This window comes from Perissodus microlepis, chromosome 4, assembly GCF_051167445.1.
Source record: "Perissodus microlepis isolate ML-2025 ecotype Zambia chromosome 4, ASM5116744v1, whole genome shotgun sequence".
Taxonomy (NCBI): domain Eukaryota; kingdom Metazoa; phylum Chordata; class Actinopteri; order Cichliformes; family Cichlidae; genus Perissodus; species Perissodus microlepis.
Window position 1 is genome coordinate 13,255,681 of NC_140464.1, and position 19,175 is coordinate 13,274,855.

General features: G+C 41.2%; 1 protein-coding gene across 4 annotated transcripts in view; it reads right to left on the minus strand.

The window, feature by feature from the left end:
• Positions 1–6,312: 6,312 nt before the first annotated feature.
• The window catches only part of cyth1a (cytohesin 1a), a 42,021-nt gene continuing 29,158 nt past the window's right edge, over positions 6,313–19,175 (minus strand). For 3 of the 4 annotated variants that reach the window (XM_084925883.1, XM_084925882.1, XM_084925884.1), the window contains exons 4-13: positions 16,517–16,583; positions 16,307–16,425; positions 15,306–15,386; positions 14,952–15,064; positions 13,714–13,862; positions 13,520–13,632; positions 9,945–10,023; positions 9,791–9,859; positions 9,511–9,665; positions 6,313–7,401 (exon numbers count right to left, since the gene is read on the minus strand). In XM_084925883.1, the coding sequence (XP_084782009.1) occupies positions 7,323–7,401; positions 9,511–9,665; positions 9,791–9,859; positions 9,945–10,023; positions 13,520–13,632; positions 13,714–13,862; positions 14,952–15,064; positions 15,306–15,386; positions 16,307–16,425; positions 16,517–16,583 (1,024 nt within the window). In that variant the 3' untranslated portion in view covers positions 6,313–7,322. The remainder of the gene's footprint in view (positions 7,402–9,510; positions 9,666–9,790; positions 9,860–9,944; positions 10,024–13,519; positions 13,633–13,713; positions 13,863–14,951; positions 15,065–15,305; positions 15,387–16,306; positions 16,426–16,516; positions 16,584–19,175) is intronic. The other variant, XM_084925881.1, reaches the window with a different exon arrangement.

Below are 19,175 nucleotides of genomic sequence, written 5' to 3' on the forward strand. Positions count from 1 at the left end.
ATTTTACAAAGAAGGACTTTTTATGCTGGCTCTGTGCCTAAAATACAGCAACATTTGACTCATTAGCAAAGACATTAATCACAAAAAAGAACAAGTGTTAACCGGCCCTGAGTTAGAGTTCAGAAAAGTGCTTTGCAACCGCCAGACCTTTCCCGTTCTCTTTCTGCAAGGCATTTCCTTTTGTCCTCTTCTAGTCGGGCACTCCCTATAGACAGGAAATTCTTCTGGACTTGTTCCAAACCACCGCCTCCTTTCCCCTCATTTTCCTGTTCTTAACTAAAAATCTTGGAAGGAAGGTACAGCCTGTTCCAAAACATACGCTTGCATGTAAACAAACAATCTGCCGGTTCCAGAAATTACTCCAGCTTATCCCAGTTTCCTGAAGTTCTAATCTCAGGTTCTTCGAAGTCCTGTGGCTGCAAATTATACAATACGCTTCAATCGACATGAGGTAACCTACAGGACATTTCATTTGGACGTGAGATTAAACCACGTGAAACTCGTAGGGAAGAAAAACAATGTGCTTCTCTTTCTCGGTGCACGCACATACTTACTCACACAAATATTCAGTTTCCCAGAATTAGATCCACCCACAGCTCAACGAATGTGCAGAAAAATTCATAAATTCCTGTTTTCCCACTGAAACAAACAACCTTCTGTCTTTTTTTTCCTCCTCTCCATTACTCCATTGCTGTGTGTTAGCAAGTTCTACTCCTACTCAGCTGAGCACTCAAAGCACCACTCTTAGCACTGGTTAACATTTGCACTCTGATATATGCACCGGGGTCAACTCATAGTTCTGTGTGTCGCCCAAGGATACTCCAGAATGAGAGCCTCTGAGCGTCAGCATGTTAGATGCCTTGCTCTAGGGGTACAGTCCAAATACATGCATGTTAGGTTAACTGGCAATTCTAAACTGGCTGCTGATGTGAATGTTTCCAGGTGGGTAACAAACTGGATGGTGCATGGATAATAATAATAACAGTAATCCAATTTCAACCATGAGCCCATGCCACCATTGTTAACTCATACTGAGTAAAACTTTATGCCGAGAGTCTCTAACGCTGCTTTGCTGCTCTCCTCTGCTCTCTGGAAGCATATATGAAAGTTTGCACTCAAAAAAGTCATTCACAAAATTAAAACCAACCCCTCCGTCACACAAGAATTGTTAGCCCACGCTAAGCCCACTGTCGTGTTGAGTCTCTGATGCGGCTTTGCTGCTCACCTCTGGTCTCTGTTTCAGTTTATGTGAAAATGTGAAAGCTTTCAAGAAAAAAAAAAGAAACGAAACAGTCACAACCATTAGTCCGTGCTTGAACACTAAAGGATGCTGAATGGCTGTGATACGCTGCAGAAAGCCCACTGATGCAAAGGCCAAGCCCTTTGACAAGAGTCTGCTCTATAAACCGTCAGGCGAGGAGAGCAGCAAACCCCAGCGCAGAGCTGAAATGGAAAAAAATGGCTCCAGCGCAGGTTTTGCGTTCACTTTAACGCTCTGTATAATTATATCCAGAGCTACCAGTTACAAAGGAAAGAATTCACATGTAGATGAACTCGTTACCAAAACATAAGTCAGAGAAGTTTTTGTTATGACACGAACAGAAGGAGTGTAACCTCAATTACTCCACTATATCACAACTGTGTGTAAAGACAAGTGGCTGTCTCATTTCTCAGCTACAATGCCGGTAACTGCAATCAGCATACTTTCCTTACAGGTACTAATCAGTTACGCATCCTTTAGTGATCTTTACAACTAAATCATAAATCTACCAGTAGACATTGTCACCTTGTTGATTGTTAAGAGGAACCTGTTTGTGAGCACTTTTTATTTCCTCCAAGCTCTCACAACTGGGTCACTATGTCAGCGATAAAGAGGACGTCCTCAAAACGTATGGGAAAAACTATATTGTTCAGGGAAAGTAAGCAGCTGTTAGGAAGGAAGAGGGTCACAAACGATTTTAAGCGAACATGTCTGCTGTTTTGAATTTATCAGAAAGAAAGGTTTTTTGTCACGTATCTTAAATAAAAGCTGGAACACAGATCTCCTTCAGTTGGCGTTAATTAGACGTTTTCAGAGATTTTTTTGTGCAGGAAACTTTTCAAACGTACACAATTGCATGCTTGAGATAAAAAACACACGCACAGACACTTTGAAAGGAGATGAAGTGAACTGTATTTTTGTTCCATGCAAGCTATGTTTTCCTGGTGTTGACCATCACAGTTTTAAACAGTGCTCCCAACAGCTAGCTTATGCACAACTCACTGAACAGTAAATATGCTGTTTGCATAGTTATAGGGGTATGTCAGGCAGAGTGAGATGTAAGGGGAGAGACAGTTGAGGGTGTGTGTGTGTGTGTGTGTGTGTGAGGGGGGGTTGTGTGGGGGGGATTCTTGTCTTTGTTGTCTCTTCCTTTTAACTCCCTTTCTCAGAAATCCTGCCCTGAGGTTATATTCATTGTCCTTTACCAGAGAGATTGCTAAAGTGATCTGAGCGGGATCTTTTCTTCCAGTAAACCACCGACACATGTGTCAGCACAGCACCTAAAGTGTACATGCACCTTGAACGCTGCACAATCCTGCATTTGAAAACATGCTTAATTGCCACCTGCAAACGGCTCCAGCCTGTCTGTGTGTCGTGCTTTGTCTCTGTGTGTATTTGTGTTTGCTCAAGCATGATTTTTTTTTCTTTTTAGCCATTTGAGATCAGGTTCTTCCTATTGTAGAAGAGCAATGCTGCTTAACATGAATGATGACTTTTAGACTTACTAGATCAGCTTAAAAAATCCCAGACAAACAACACTCTTCTGTTTTGGGTTGACTTGGTAATTTTATGCAAACCTGAGGCCCAAGAGAGCAGTCAGAGCAAATGCTGTGCAGCTGTGGATGGGTTTGGGTGAAAACATCCACAAGGCTGTGTTGCATCTCTCTTTGCGTGACACAGTGTTTGTATGCGCATGCCTTTCTATGTGTAACATTCTTTGCTTGCATGAACCACTACGAGAGAAGGCCCATTTCGTGCCAGCTGAGGTCAGGTCCGGACACCGTGGGGTGCACCCTTCTCCCACCGAGGTGGGCTGAGAGGCAGGGGGAGGATTCCAGTGCTTCTGGGAAATAGTCTGGGCCTAATTGGAGCCTTACTGGTCTCACATGTCTCCACTTACTTGAGAAGACGGAGGATCCTTCTCCCTGGCCTATAAGAGCTGCAGTAGGCCCAGACCTTCCCCCTCCTTCCTCAGCTTAACCACAGAGAAGTGAGTCCACCAAGCAAGCCTAAAGTGACAGCACAGCCGAGTGGTGTGTGTTTCAGCGCACAAAGGTCGGCTATGTCATACTGAGCCATGCCATTTATACCGTGCCTTTGTTTTTTGTTTGTTTTTTTTAAGAATATTTGGCTTTGAATAATATTTGTGGATACAGTTTGTTCCCGGGATCTTCTTTCAGTACAGCCTGTCCACTCCTTTCTCCACTCCTAATGAAGAAAATATCACCTTTCCCTTTGTCACGCACACTCCAACGTCAACCACCAAAAAGAAGACGCACGAGGTCACCGTCCTTTCACGTTTCTGCTTAACCAGGCTTCGAGTGAGACATGCGAGAAGCGAAGAAGAGTGCAGAAATAAAAAAAAACAAAAAAACAAAGACTTCCCTGCTTCTGCCGCCGCTTCGCAACCACCACACGTTCAGTTTTTCACTTTTTTTTGTTCTTTCAGTGGCAGCGTGCCTCTCATTTCCCATCAGTCACAATCACCTCCTCGCTCTGGCTCTGCAATTCTCAAAAATCACCCTGTTTCACAGCACGGGTGCAAAATATTACTTGAATGCGGCTATGCAAAGATGATCAGGGGCCATTTACCAACCACTTTGATTATACAGTAATGCACTTAATAACAGAATGCATTGATGCAACGCAGGAATTCAGGGCTACAAATCTCTTGCTGTCGTTTTTGTGTTTTTTTTTTGTCTTCAGTGCACATCTGGAACAAATTGTTGCATAATTTGTACCCGTGTTTTCACAAAACACTGCAGGCAATGGCCCAGAGGAAAATATCAAACAAATAAGCACAGTTTTATTTAGCCTTGATTTTAGAGATCGCTTGTTTGAAAGGAAAAAAAGCAACAAGGTTTTAATCTTCCACAGATCACAGAACTTCTGTTTTTTGAGGGTTTTTTGTGTTTTCAGTTCAGATAAACACGTTTCATCTTTAATTAATGTAGATAGTCGAAATGTTTTAAAGCCCGAGAAGAAACAATTTTATATGTAACTTTATCAATCCATGTACTCAGAAACAGCTCGTATGCGTGAGGACAATTTAGCATTTCCTGCAAATATTTAGATGGGATTGATTTGTTTAACTTGTGTTTTTGCAGCTGAAATGTTTACCCAAACTACTTTGAAGGGTCTTGTGTGAAATTACACGTGGACTGCTGAACATGATGGAAAGAATAGGGAAGAAATATGGAGACCATTCATCAAAGATGGTGTTTTTTTTCCCCCCCACAGAAGCAACAGGATTGTGACTTTTTTTGCTTCCTATCATTTACTGCTTCACAAAGTCATTAATAATAAGAAACAATCACTTTTCAGCCAGTTCTTTCCCATGACACTATGACACACGGCATCGAAATGAAACACAAATCCAGCTGCATCTTAGCCTTTGTGACCCCAGATGTTCTCCCTTTGCACTGTATCCCAACAGTTACATCCTGCTGGTTCCTGCATGCCTGCTCCATTGAGAAAGTCATTTCTATTGATTTGCCTTTCCAGGCATCATTTAATATGATACATATTCACTTGTGAATATCGACCTTTCCCTGCTGTCCTGACATTTCTGCCATAAATACTTTGAAATCAAGCCCGTGAAAAGATATGAAATGTTATAAGGGTAAATAAGGCCTGGTTTTAAACAGTAACAGAAGGGGAGGGTGGATTTTATAAGGGCAAATGTTCTTTGGGACTTGTGTGTTCAGGACAGAGAGGGCATGATTCAAATTCAAGGCTGCCCTCAAGTGGAAGTTATAGTCACAGCCATATATGTGGCTGACTGGCAACATTTAAATCATAATTTGATTTAGGCATTGATTTGGGAAAAGTGCATTAATTAGCAGCTTAAAAGTGCACAATAAACCATTTGCAACGGAAAAATAGCGCAGCCTGTCTTTGCAGCACAATGGCCAGTGATCCTTATCACATACTGCCACCTGGTGGTGTCATGTTAAAACTATGATATGCTTCAGTGCTCTATTTAAACGAAACAGAATACAACAGTCAGCATTGTGACAATTCTGTCTTTATTACAGCTTGGTTAAATGGCATTGATAGAAACCTTAACTCAGTCATTCTAACAGAGTGCCAAAAGAAAATGGCAAAACAAATAAACCAAATTAGAAACACAATACCCACTATACATTTAAATATGTACAACTTTGATAAATAAACCAATACTGTCTAGAATTATGATTGTTTTGCATTTTTGCTTAATCCTCGAGGAGTAGTGCGCTGGGAAGAGCAGAGAGGAGAGGAGGAGACCAGGAAACAGGACGGCTGGGGGTGGGATTAGGGACAGCAGGCACAGATGAGATGAGAGACAACTGTGGAGCAGTCGAGACGATGGCTTGGTGTACAAATCAGACCCTATTTGTTTAACTGTACCCTCAAAACTATTTTTTGCTTTTTTGGTGCATCGCTAATCAGCCATTCTGCCCTCTCTCTCTCATATATATATATATATATATATATATATATATATATATATATATATATATATATATATATATATATATATATATATATATATATATATATATATATATATATATATATATATATATATATATATATATATATATATATATATATATATATATATATATTTTGGTTCACCACAGTACATTCTTCAGTATTGTTTCACCTGGAACACTGGATCCTGAGACAGGGACTAAGACAGGGATCGGACTGTTTCTATAATACAAACTTTTATTTCTGCTCGTTTAAAGCAATATTCATAAACTACAGTGTCTTAAACATAACGATGAATCTGGCTGTGCTGAAAATGTTGTTTAATTATAACAGTAAAAGCAAACCTCTAAAGAAGTGTGACAGGTGGGATGAGTGGAACAAAGGAAGAAAAATATATATCTAAATTACTTTTGCTAACCAGCAGCATTTCTCATCACATTTCATCTAGAGCACCAGGCACTGTGCAGCAGTAAAGTAAGTTTTCTGACATTTCAATGACTTTTGCATGATACGGGAATATAATGATTTGGTTTTAGAGTCGAAATGAGACAAAGAGGGGGGGGAAATGGGCCGACTTTTTGCTTTTTTTTTTTTTTTGCCCCAATCCTCAGACCTCAAAAGCCCAAAGCGATAGACAGGCCCATAATCCCCGGGATGCATCCCCTCCCAGACAAGCAGACGCCTTCTCTGCAGTTTCACATACAAACACAGCTCAGCCCGGGCCTCCGTCATGCCTTTCGTTCCTTTGAATGCATCTCTTGAGTTGTTTACATGATCCAAGTCAACCCGCCCTATAAAGTCTCTGAACATGGTAGCAATCTCCTGAGTGGCAACTTTTTTTTCTCCTTTTTTTTTTTTTTTTTAAAGTTTGTTTTCTTTTTTCTATTAAAAAAAAGAAAAAAAATCACTAACAGTTGGCAAATTATAACCCTCCCTCCCTCTCATAGCAGCCCCTTTACAGCTTCTATCTCAACAACATTTTATTCTACAAAAGGAAACAAAAGGCTCGAGAGGACTTGACAGTAAAAGCTGTAAAAATAGACACGTATTACCAAAACATATTAAAGCACGTCAGAAAAGATCTTCGCTTTTCTTCCACACAGTGAGGAATATTCTGGTTGGGGTGCCACACTCGGTCAGACCTGCTGAGTTAAAACAATGTGTGCGACGGGGGAGGACTCCATGAAAGTATGCTTGTTGTGATGTTGCGTATGTATGCAGTGTATATGAGAACTGTGTTGTTTTAACGCGTCTTCAAAAGGGACTCTGAGTTGCACAGTAACACTCCCTTCCGGTCTCATAGACAGAGAGCACATACAAAGCTGAGAGAGAAAGCAACACATTCAGACAGGAGGTTAGAGGAGGCGCTCAGCCCAGACTCTTATCTAAAAACCCAGCATGCTTTCCTGTTTTTTGTTTTCTGGCCTGCAGAGTCCAAAAGTCAGACCTGTTGTGTATCCTAGAGAAAAGCCTTGGGGAGGTCAGAGGCAGACCTCGGTCATGACCTCTGCAATGGCCCAGGGAGGGCAAACAGACCCCGCGCCCCTTATTCTGTCAAATGCAACGTCCGGAGAGCCGAGTGCCCCTAATGTCTCTTCATGGATGACACCTTCTTCTTCCTGGCTGCCAGCATCTCGTAAAAGGGGTCCCTGCTGATGGCAGCTCTGTGGGTGCAGAAGCAGAGAAAAATGTCAGCAAAATTTCATAAAATGTGCAAACTGACGCACTCATAAAACACTAATGTTAGACATGGCTCAGCTGTGCAAGAAGGTCTAATTTTTCTCTTTTTGTGTGGAAAAAAAACATTAGGATGAGTCTAATTAAAGTCATTTGGAAGGCAAAATTCTTCTTCTGTTTAATTCATTCATTTGGAGGAGCTAGTCAGCATAATCAGACTCAATATACTGTTCTGTACTTTTGGAAGAGCGAGGACAAGAAATCAAAATCTGTTTAGAAAAATGTGCCTCTGAAAACAAAGTATTTTGGGAGAATTAAAAGAAATGTGAAAAACAGACAAAGATTTTACACAAATATGTTCAGATTTAGCAGCTTTAAAAAGCCATTTCATTGCTTTGCATGGCTATCGCAGATACCAGCAGAAAATAATCCACCCAGTAGTATCACGGGCATCGGCCAAAAAAAAAATTTCTCGTACTCGTGCTGCCCCGACGTCATGCCAGCGCATATTGGGAATGGCATAGGCACCGATCGGTTTTATATCGCCCATTTGCTGGGAGTAAGGGCGCCCTCCGTTTGCGAGGTGCGCCTGCTGCTTGTGGCACAGGGAGGAGAGGGCGGGGCGGCAGGGGATTCACTGGCTGGCTGGAGCATCGTCTAATAACCCACCCCCAAAATAAAACAAAATAAAAACAAACCAATAAACACGAAAACACCAGACATTATGATACAGACTTATAATTTGCACCAATGTTTTTTCGAAATTCTATACGTTCAAAGTGAGCGCGAGAGCCCTCGGTGCACCTGCTCGCTGCTGAAGTCAAAGTAAACTTTATTGTCATCTCCGCTACATACAATAAAGTTTACTTTATTGTAAACTTTATTGTATGTAAAAGTAGAAAGAAGCTGATTAAGTGTTCAGCAGTAGGCACTACCAACAGGATATCGGCATGTCTGTTGGTATCCAGTATATAGAGAGACGAGACAACGAGGCTCCAGTTACAGCAGTGCAAGTAAACAAACAATATATACAAGAGTAAGAAAATAAATATACACTTTAGGACTAGGGGTAAAGGGATTAATAACAATTTAAAACTTATAATTTACAGTTTGATGATTTAAAGTCTCACACACAACACATCGAAAGGGGAGGGGGGCCGGCTGCTTCCAAATAGAGCACATTTCATTCATAATGCTGTAAATCCAAGCCCATTATGTATTCTTGATTTGAATCCTGGGTTGTGTGAAATCCCAGAAATAAACCCTAGACAAAGTGAATCTGTGAACTAAGGTGTAGGTGTGTTAGGTTATGTTGTGGTGATCCTTGAGTTGGGGGATGGGTGTTCATACTGGAGTGCAAAATTAAAACCAAGATGGACAAGAACAGTTCAAAGCCATCAGGTGCTCAGTTTAGAAAAAAAGAGAAAAGAAGAGGAGGAGAAACGAAAGATGCAGGTAAGCAGATGTGTCATTGGATAATGGCGGGTTATGTATCCTGAAACAATCAGAATCAGAATACTTTTTTAATCCCTAAGGAAATAATATGGGTTACAGTTGCTCCAAGAAGAATTGGTAAAAATAGTAACAGTAACAGACTAAACTCCAAACAATACATTATGTTACAGATTTTAATTACAGCCAAACAGGCTAGGACCGCCACTGAATCCACCAATAGTGTTTTTGTACATATCAGGGCACCTTACAACTGAAAGGTAAAAACTGATTTGTTCTCACTCTGTGGTTGGGTCACTCTTCCACTCTTTAACACCTCTGGGTGTTAAACCCTTATTTCTATTTTCTGAAGAGAGCAGTTTCTGTCACATTTAAGGACTGCAGACTCCAGAACAAATGAGTTTCAATCAGAAGTTAGTGAGGGTGTTTTCTGCCTATGCAGCTTACTAGGACTACTCTTGGAAAAACCCTAAACCTTTATTTATATAAACTGAGTTGTCAAAATGTATCATTCAGGAGATCAAATGTTGACTTTAAGGGGAGAAAGAGTCAAAAACTCATGTTTTAGGGTGGTGACATTCACTGCCATCACTGAAATTAAGCTACCTCAAAAGAGGTAAAGTAATTAAAAACATATAAATTACTTGATGCTTTTCATCCACTCTTCTTTCTCCTCAGCTGTGGGGGCTGAGATGCGGTAGAAGGTGTGGTTGCCCTCCACGACCCGTCCGTCAGCCTCAGTCTTGCATGCCTTTATCACCTGGTCCTTGCTGTCAGGTATGAAAAGCTCAAAGCAGTTCTGCAGAAGTGATGATGATTTAAGTTAGAAATGACAATGCCACTACAATAACTATTTTAAAAATGCTATTTTGAGTCTAACTGTGGGTAATCCACAGATGAACCACTAGAGGGAGCTGTACGTACAGGCTTCTTGTCCTCCACCTCCTTGATACTCAGGTTCTCCAGTGGGATGATTCCTCTTGGCTCTTTGTCCTGCACAAATATAAAATGAGAGCACTGCGCGAAGGAGCGACAACAGCAAAGGAGGGAACTCTAACAGAGAAACAACTGTACTCACTGTGGTGTACTCGAAGTAGTACAGACAGTTGTCTGTGAGGATGAACCACCTCCTCTTCCAAGTTTTAACTCGTCCCCCTGTTGAGCAAACAGCAAGCATCAGAAACGCTCAGCAAGAGAAAGCGATATGGAAAGAGAAACGAGCACCAAAGCACCGTGTCAAGCAGCAGACAGGCAGACAGATGTATGAGCAGACAGACAGATGACGGCTCCAGAGGACTCCCTTTACCTAAGGAACCCCACAATCCACCCTAATCCACGTCCATGCCATGTGCTCCCCATCACCACACCATTTGTAGCTATAATAACTATTTTATCATTTTGCTTGTATTTGTTGATTTATGGGCCTGATTGCTATTTTCCAGTCTGATATACTGTTCATATGATAAAGAAACTCCTTATAGGTGATAAATGCATATAAAACTACCCAGAGTTTACATCTGAGGATTGAGTTGAAAGCTGTTTGCTACTTTTCAATCATATTTTGACATGACTGAAAAAACTGGCATCTCCTCTCTTGGCTCAACACCATTTTACTCAGAGGGCTAGAGAGCCAGAATCAATAGGGAGCATACAGATCTATATGCTCTGCATTCACTAAGCTTGATGAACCACTTATGTTACTGGGCAACAGTTAGAAAGCTGCAAAATCCATATATAAGGGCTGAACATAGAAAGTGAGGAGGGACTGTGGATTAAATTCTCTTCTTCATTTTAAAGTGCAGCAGGGGCTCATTACTTGACTCTGCTCTTGTTGATCTCTAGCTGAACTCTTACCCCCTTTGTCACCCTGCTTCCTGTGAGGGGAAACATGATCGCAGTACCAGATGGCAGCCACACTCTGGGAGGATAGGATGCCAACGAAGAGAGAGGCAGGAAGCTCAGTGCCTGAAGTTATGCTTAGTCTCTCCACAGGCATTTCAATCTTAAATATCCTGTTTGGGCTTAGTTAAGCAATTTTGCATCTATATAGAAACAGTATTTAGTTATTGGGGAGGGGTCCTTCTAACGATGACAGTCATAAGCCTAGACTAGGTTTTCCCACCACCAATGTTAGTAAAAAGCTGCATTTTGAAACCCATTTACCAAAAGCAAGGGTTTGAAGATGTTTCTATAGACATGTAGAACACACTTGTATTATCATATAGCAGCAGACACGCTGTATATGATATCCCATCATATTACAGACATCATGACAGGCACAACACTTCAGTCTACGTTTAGTAGCTACAGAAACTGTCAACACGCCTGAACTGGAAGACGGAAATGGAGATATAGGGCTCCTCGCCGCACCTTGACTCATCAGCATGTTGCAACAGCAAAAAAAAAAAAAAAAAAAAAAGACAAAAACAGACCGAGCACAGACGCGATGGCAGAATCACACAGCTGACGGGCTTAAAAGTTGATTGGGTTGGCTAAAAGTTGCGATTGGTCTGATGGTCGTAATCAGTTCCTGTCACTCTGAGAAAAATAAAGAGTTCACTGCCTCCTGTGCAAGAATGTCTGGGACGAGGCGGGACGTCCCAGCAGATTGTTGCAGAGAGGCGTGTGGACGGTGCAAGGCCCGAGTGGGGCTGAGTGGAGTGAGTCACCCATGCAAGATGGGACTGTGAGAGGCTGGACGAGAGGAGGTTAAGAGGTGATTGTTTATTTGAGGGTGATTTTTCTCATTCTGATCAATTAGCAATTGATGATTAACAAACCCCAAGTTGAATTTAGTTACCCCCTTTTTTGTAATTTAAAGAAAACATGCACCACTAACACCAATATATAAATTTATCATTAAAACAATGTCTGGCTCCTTTCAGCACACTCCTCTGTCCATGCCATCTTCCCACAGCTTGGTCCAGTCCGGTCCAGCACCACACCAACCTGAGCCACAATGTTAATCTTCAGATCCACGTGTAGGAATTATACAAGAAGATAAGGAAAGCTGCATTGATGAAAAGGTGCAGTATTCCCTTTCCATTCAATCAGAGAGCAAACAACAGCTTCCAATGTGTACACTGGTTCATGATCAATTTTTCAAAGCTAAGTCCTTTGTTGTGCTCGCTGTATGGAAAAAAGGTATAATGCAGCTTCCAAAAAACGGGAGATCAAAGAGAGTGACCACCACAGTGCAAAGAGAGAAAAAAAGGGCCAAATTGCTCAGTAGTGTGGTCACAAAGCAGTAGCTCCCCGAGTCGAGTCCACAGGGTGACAGATGCACCTGGCGACTGCCCGACAAAGATAAAAGAGCATGGACAAAACCACCAGCTCCATGAGAGACTGGACAGACAAACAAACATCTGAAGTTCAAATGAGTCAATGGGGAGACAAAAAAAATCTACACACAAAATAACTCTGTATGAATGTAATAAACGAGGAAGAGAACGAAAGCATGGCAGGCCACCGAAAGCACCTGAGAGCTGAGAGATGGACTAGCGTTGGGGAAGAGCAGGTGTACATACCTCCTGAGGAAAGACAACAGCCAAAATCATGGGAACAAACAAACAAACGAAGAGGAAAAGAAAACAAAAATAATCAAATTAAATGATAAAGAAATATAGCACCACAGTCCTTTTAATCTGGTCGCAGTGAGGCTTCAATGCACTGCTTCACAGCTTTCGCCATCAGCAAACTTTCCCATCTGCTGATATCAAGCCAATCCACAAGAGGGCGATCTAGTCTATGTGGACTTAAGAAAGCTACTGTGAAGCACTACATGAAATATATCCCTCACTGGGTTCTCACCTTATTATATCAGGTAATTTTTTGACCTTCCACCCTGATTATTTTACTCAAATCTGCCATTTAGGAGTAATTGGAAAGAGATGATTTCTGACTCCCTTAGTACAGTCTGTTGTAAAGATTCACAGTGACTGAAGGTCTTCACTCTATACATTCATGCATTCTTTTGTGAATTTATACAACAGAGAGAGATATGTCAGAGGAAACAGAAGATGAAGAATTGGCATCCAGGAGTGATTTGAATGTGACCACTGAAAGGTTCATTACCATCCTGTAAACATTTCTAATGATACAGGTTATGCCTTTGCTTATGTCAAACTATACAGTTGATGTACACATGAGGGACAAAGAGGCCATAGAAATATCACTAACATTTTGAGATTGGGACAATCTACACATCTCAAATATCAAATTCAGTTATAAAATGCACAGAAAATGAGAACAGCTTCCTGAAAATGTCTGAACGTCAGAGTGTGTTTTATGCGTGTGTGTTGACTTGATTTACAAGTTTTGAAACGCAGTATTTGTGTGCATGTCAGCATGTGTATATGCATCATCGGAAATAATTCAAAGGTCTCCACATGTGGTGGTCTGATCTCAAGACCACATTTATAATACATTAAAGCGGGGAGACGTGACTCTAGCCATTCGCGTGTGCTCACAGTAATCTTTAACACACACCCACACGCACGCACACTCAGAGGCTATTTACCTCAGGGGAGACACTGGTTATCGGGTTATGCAAAAATATGTGCAGCTTTAATGACACAACAAAGTCATCTATGTGAGCAGTTATGATGGTGAAAATAGCCTCTCTATGTTCTCGTGTAGCTGTGTACACACTCACCCAGTTTTAGCAGCCAGCCCTCTCTGTCCGGGTTGAAGAAAGTGTGTGTGAGGTCATTGCCGTCGTCTTCTGGTATTTTGAAAGGCTCGTTCTTGATGCTCTCATACAAATTCTAAAACAAAGAGTAAAGAATGTGTGAGATTAAGGAAAGAAGGGCGATTTCAGGAAACAAAGTTTGGGAAGGGCTACCCACCCTGAGCAGATCTTCAGGCAAGTCACCTCCATCATTTATGCCTCTGTTCATGGAGATAAACCGTTCCACGGTCGGCTTGTCCTTTACATTCGGATTGTGGAGGCTGGTGTTTAGCATGATGATGGCGAATGACAGAATGTAGCATGTGTCTGTAAGAAAAAATCCCAAACAAAACAAAAGTGGGATCGCACTATGAGAGGGGGTGAGGTTTGAAAGGCAGTGAAAGGTTGCCGTTTACCATAAAAATGGTGTGGGTGTTTAATGTTGCGTTTAAATATGAATGTAAATTAGTCGAGCTGAAAGGACTGCACTTAGGGGACTGCAGTCAAACTGGAAGGAAAAAGGCAGATGTAGCTTCATTAGGGCGCAGAGTGGGCAGGAGAGGAGGACTGCATGTGGGCAGCCAAGTATGCATGTGCTGTCTAATGTATGAGTGTGTATACATGCATAAGCTAAAAGACATTGAGGCGAAGCACATGGCTGAAACAGCAGCACTTTATAAAAACCTGTTAAGGCAGTCCCGTGCATTATTTACATCCACCAGCATCCATACTGGATGGAGTTGTCTGTCTGCTAGTGTCATTATTTCCCAAAAGCCAGACACTTCCTGACACAGTTCACCACAACAGACTTTGTGTCTGCTAAATGATCCAGCTTTTACATGACTTCCATTGACCTGTCACTGGATTGCAGTGCAACATGAAAAGGTATGAGTTTAAAGAGATACGACTGATTAATTGGGGTGGCTGTGGCTCAGGAGTAGTGCAAATCATCTACTTATTGAAAGATGGGTGGTTCGATCCCTGGCTGCTCTAGTCCACATGTCAAAGTATCCTTGGGCATGATGCTGAACCTCGAATTGCTCCTGTTTATCATACTGTGAATGTTAAATAGAAAGCCCTTATATGCAGAAATAAGTGAAAGTATGAATGAATGAGACACATTGCATAAAGTGCTTTGAGTGCTCAAGAAGAGTAGAAAGGCACTACATAAGAGCCAGTCCATTTAATCAGGGTAACACAGAAGACATTTGAGGAAATTTACATTCACCAACTCCGTTGGCAGATAATGATCTATTCAACAGGCCAAGTTTAACATCTAAATCTGTATTAAGATATTTTATTAGGAGAAAATATGAAGTGAAGTCATTTTGTTCTGTTTCACTGCTCTAACATTTATGGTTATTTCTATTTTTATGACAGCACTAAAAGCTGGGCTGGAAGACACGACGGCTATACCTGTAGACTGGAAAACACCAGGGTTGCAATGGCAGTAGCGCTGAGCAAAGGTTTCCATCATGCGGTCGATCTTCTGGGCTTCTCCCGGCAGCCGAAAGCTCCATAGGAACTGTCTGTCAAGGGACACAACTCTGCAGTGAGCAACAGACTTCCTTCAAGTGTCAAAGAATTTATTTATTTATTTCCTTTTCTTTTCCTCCTCGAGACTGAAACTGACAGCTGCATCCTTACAAACTGCAAATGAGGCTGTTCGTGAAAACTGATGTTAGTGCAGGTGATTTACATAAACCTGCAAGGAAGCAACAGTATGAGGAGTCAGCCGCGTGTGTAACAGATGTTAGGAGGATATCTTACCTTAACGCCTGAACCAGGTTGAGGTCTGTGAACTCATGAAGCTCCACAAAGGCTTGGAGTACTTTGATATTGAAATCATCTCTAAGGTAGATAAAAAAGGGTAAATTATCCTGTCAGTGAATATGTCCATATTATATTCTGTTAATAAGTCTTAAAATAATAAAATGGTAGTATGTGTTTGATAAAATTTAGCATTAAATAGGGGGGGGTTGTTAATCTGATAAGCAAGGGGTTGTGACGATACAATGGATACTCCCAGCAAACCCCACATAACGGACCACACACACTTCCCAGCCCTCTTCACTTATCTAAACTAGAGCATTACATCATCCCCGACCTTTATGCCCTTCACAGAAAACAATCTGCCCTCTGGGATCACAGCAAGGCTTTAAGGAGCTCAGAGTCATATCCACTCAACACCATCTCAAGTGGACAAATGACCAATTGTGTCTTAAGACTAGCATGCTGCCACAGCCCCTCCTTACAGAACCAGATAGCTTGATAACAACCAAAAAGCATACGTCAACAGCACTCCAGTCCCCGCTATGGCCTTACAGACCACACCCTGCCTGTAACACTGCCATCCCTACAGTCCCCGAGCAGTGCATACCATACATTAAGCCCATCAATATTTCCTGTATTATGTGTTCACTCTAACACGGATGATCTCTTCACTCGAGTGAAATCTTTAATTGCTTTCAAACACACACATTCCAAAATTGTGAGTCTATTGACCAAGTTACTTATGAGTAAGATAATCAAGCACAGATGTTGGCTTTAGAGCAACGATCATTGTCTTGAGAGGAAGGTCTAAATGTGGAACCAATAACCTGTGTTTGGGAAAGGATGGGCGTGAGCTTGACCAAGAGGAAATACAGCAATAAGGAAACTATGTGTTCTCTATTTGATACTTTTATCAACCACGTGTATGGTTGCTGACTAATGGGCCAGCATGAGTGGAAGACAGTTAGAGAGAGAGTGGATAAAATCTTCTTTCTGACCTCTCTCCGAGATAATCTCCGATGGCTGTTTTGTTGAGGCCCTCTCCTTTGTAGAGGAATTGAGCAATGTCGTCGCTGGTATTCTTCAGTAAGTCATTCTCAATCAGAAACTGGATCCCCTGAGAAAGAAAGTGAACCCCAGGTTATATCCTGATTAACCACAACAAACAAATCATATTTCTAATTGAGCCACAATATTTTTTTACCTACCTTTTTGGGGTCCATGTTAAACTTCTTACGGCCCATGGCCACCTGTTTATTCCTCTGCATATTTTTCCTTTAAAAGAGAGAGTTTATGTTGTTATTAATACTAACATGAACATAATGCAGAATAGTTATACTATGATAATGTGGTGACACAATGACAATGATGGACATAACAGGTATTACTTCATTATCAGTTATTTGTTAATTATTTCTTCATCAATCAACAGTCTTGTCTATCAGAAGCCGGTAACTATTTTTAGCCATTTGGTGATATATTGGTATCAGCATTTATAACAGCTCATACAAAAAAATATCAACTAGTAAAGAAGCAAGAGAGTGAAACACCCTTCAACTGTCTGAGTACTGATGTTGCATAGCTTGCCCACTAGAGGGCACTCTGCAACGTCCCTGCTGGGAACATGCAAAAACAACAATCAACTGATCTGGGGTCCGCTCTTCGTACCTCGCTAAGTAAGTTAGCTGGATTTGATTGTTGACGATTTCGCGTGATCTTGGATCGTTCGGTTCTCCGAAGCTCATCCGGGACTTGCTGTCATAGCAACAGATCCGTAAGCGTAAACCTGCTTGGGAGCAGGCTTACTTTATGTAAACAGGATTAGATCGCGGCCACTCAGGTATGTCCGCTTCATTTATACGAAAGCAACAGCGATATTTTTCCACTGTTTTTCCATAAATAAATATTATCAATGTAACTAAAGATAATGCAGTATTTGATTCTTTTATTGATTTCATACAGATACATACAGGTCATTTCCTAAAAAAAGGGAAATGTACTATTAATCATTCTATTTCATGTATTTGATTATTTCAGATGTAATTCATATTTTAGAGTAGTAATAGTAAATTACTTCGTGTAATCAAGATGAGAGACCACGGCTATAAAAGCGAAGGTGGATTTGGGAAGTCTGTCGCAGCCATGTCCTGTCCGTTTGTACGCGAGCAACCTATTGCGGAAGGTGCAAGATTGATAAGGAGAGTTTTCAGAATTCAGCGTATATTGCGGGATAGACAGGATCCTTTAGCTCAGCGCGACAGTGTGCTCATAGAGAGATATCGATTTTCCCGTGAGGGTATTATTTACTTAACCAACTTGTTGACGAGGGGGTGCAGGACCACCACCTGTCTTTTTTTGCTCTGCCCTTTTCTTGGTTGCTGTTATAAACAAACAAACAGATTATTTCAGGGTCTCTTTTCAAGAGACTAAGAGCAATATAAGTGATAAATATTACCATTCTGTAGAATATTCTTATATTTCACTTTTACTTGGTCCCATGTTCTAGTGGGTCCTGTTGTGGCTCTAATGTGAAAGAGGATATAATGTAATATAATATAATATAATATGATATAATGTAATATGATATAATGTAATATAATATAATAAATTTACCCTACCGCCTACTGGTGTTGGCCAGAGGGGCCGATGGCGCGATATGGCAGCCTCGCTTCTGTCAGTCTGCCCCAGGGCAGCTGTGGCTACAACCGTAGCTTGCCTCCACCAGTGTGTGAATGTGAGAGTGAATGAATAGTGGCATTGTAAAGGCTTTGGGTGCCTTGAAAGGCGCTATATAAATCCAATCCATTATTATTATTATTACATTACTTCTGAGTTTAATTTGTCAGTAACTTTCTGCCAGCCCTCTCTCCTTGCTTTTGCAGCCTTTGCAGTGTTCCCTTGCGTTTTTATTAAACTCTGAAACTCCTGAAATCCCTCAATCAAGAGTTCTGGCTCTGCTGCCGAAAAATACTGAGCGCGCTCCTTCCACATTTTCGCTGACCAAAGGGTTGCCGATCAATGTTTCTACTATCGATGCGTAGCCCCTTTTAAGCCACCCAGTGATCTCACATTACTTCATCCAGCTGTACTAATCGTCAACAACAGGTGTGTTCGGAGAACCGGAATAGCAAGCTCAAAGTTGGCGCGATGATTTGATCTTGGATGTGTCATTTGATCTTGGATGTAGTAAGCGAGGTACGAAGAATGGACCCCTGAGGAGAATCAGGCAGAGCTTAAATGAGTAAATCATGACTACAAAACAAATTAGATTTAAATTGCATTGTAATATGTTAATAAGGACCCAGAGCTACACATATCAAATGTTAGGGAAATCTCTACGTTTTGTATTTTTGAAAGAATAAAATACATATATTGAATTTATACATCAGTTAATATCGGTATCTGTCTTACAAATCCTATATCTGTCAGGCTCTATCACCTATATTAGAAAATGGTGAAAAATGTTTGATCAATAAATAATAATCAACTAAAGCAGTATTTTGCAGATCTAGTATATATGAAGCAGTGACAAGAATTTGAAGCTCAGAGTTTTAGATAAACTGAAACACACTCAATTTACTGCTCAATTCACCTATCTCAGTGTCTGTCTCTTTTTAAAAAGGTCTGTCAGGAGCTTTCCCGTACGTCTCAACTGTGATGACAAGGTGTTGGTCAGACACAGTTGTTAAAGGTTAGCATGGATATGGGAATGTGTGGTTTCTCAGGCTTTGAGTAATTTCAGGGTCAAAGTGCAATCCTAGAGTCCGCAGTCACCATGGTTACATTTCCATCTCCACCTCTCCCCACTGATTCACTCACACTAGCATTCCTTTGGCTTTTGTCAGCAAAAGTCCAGCACTCATGTGA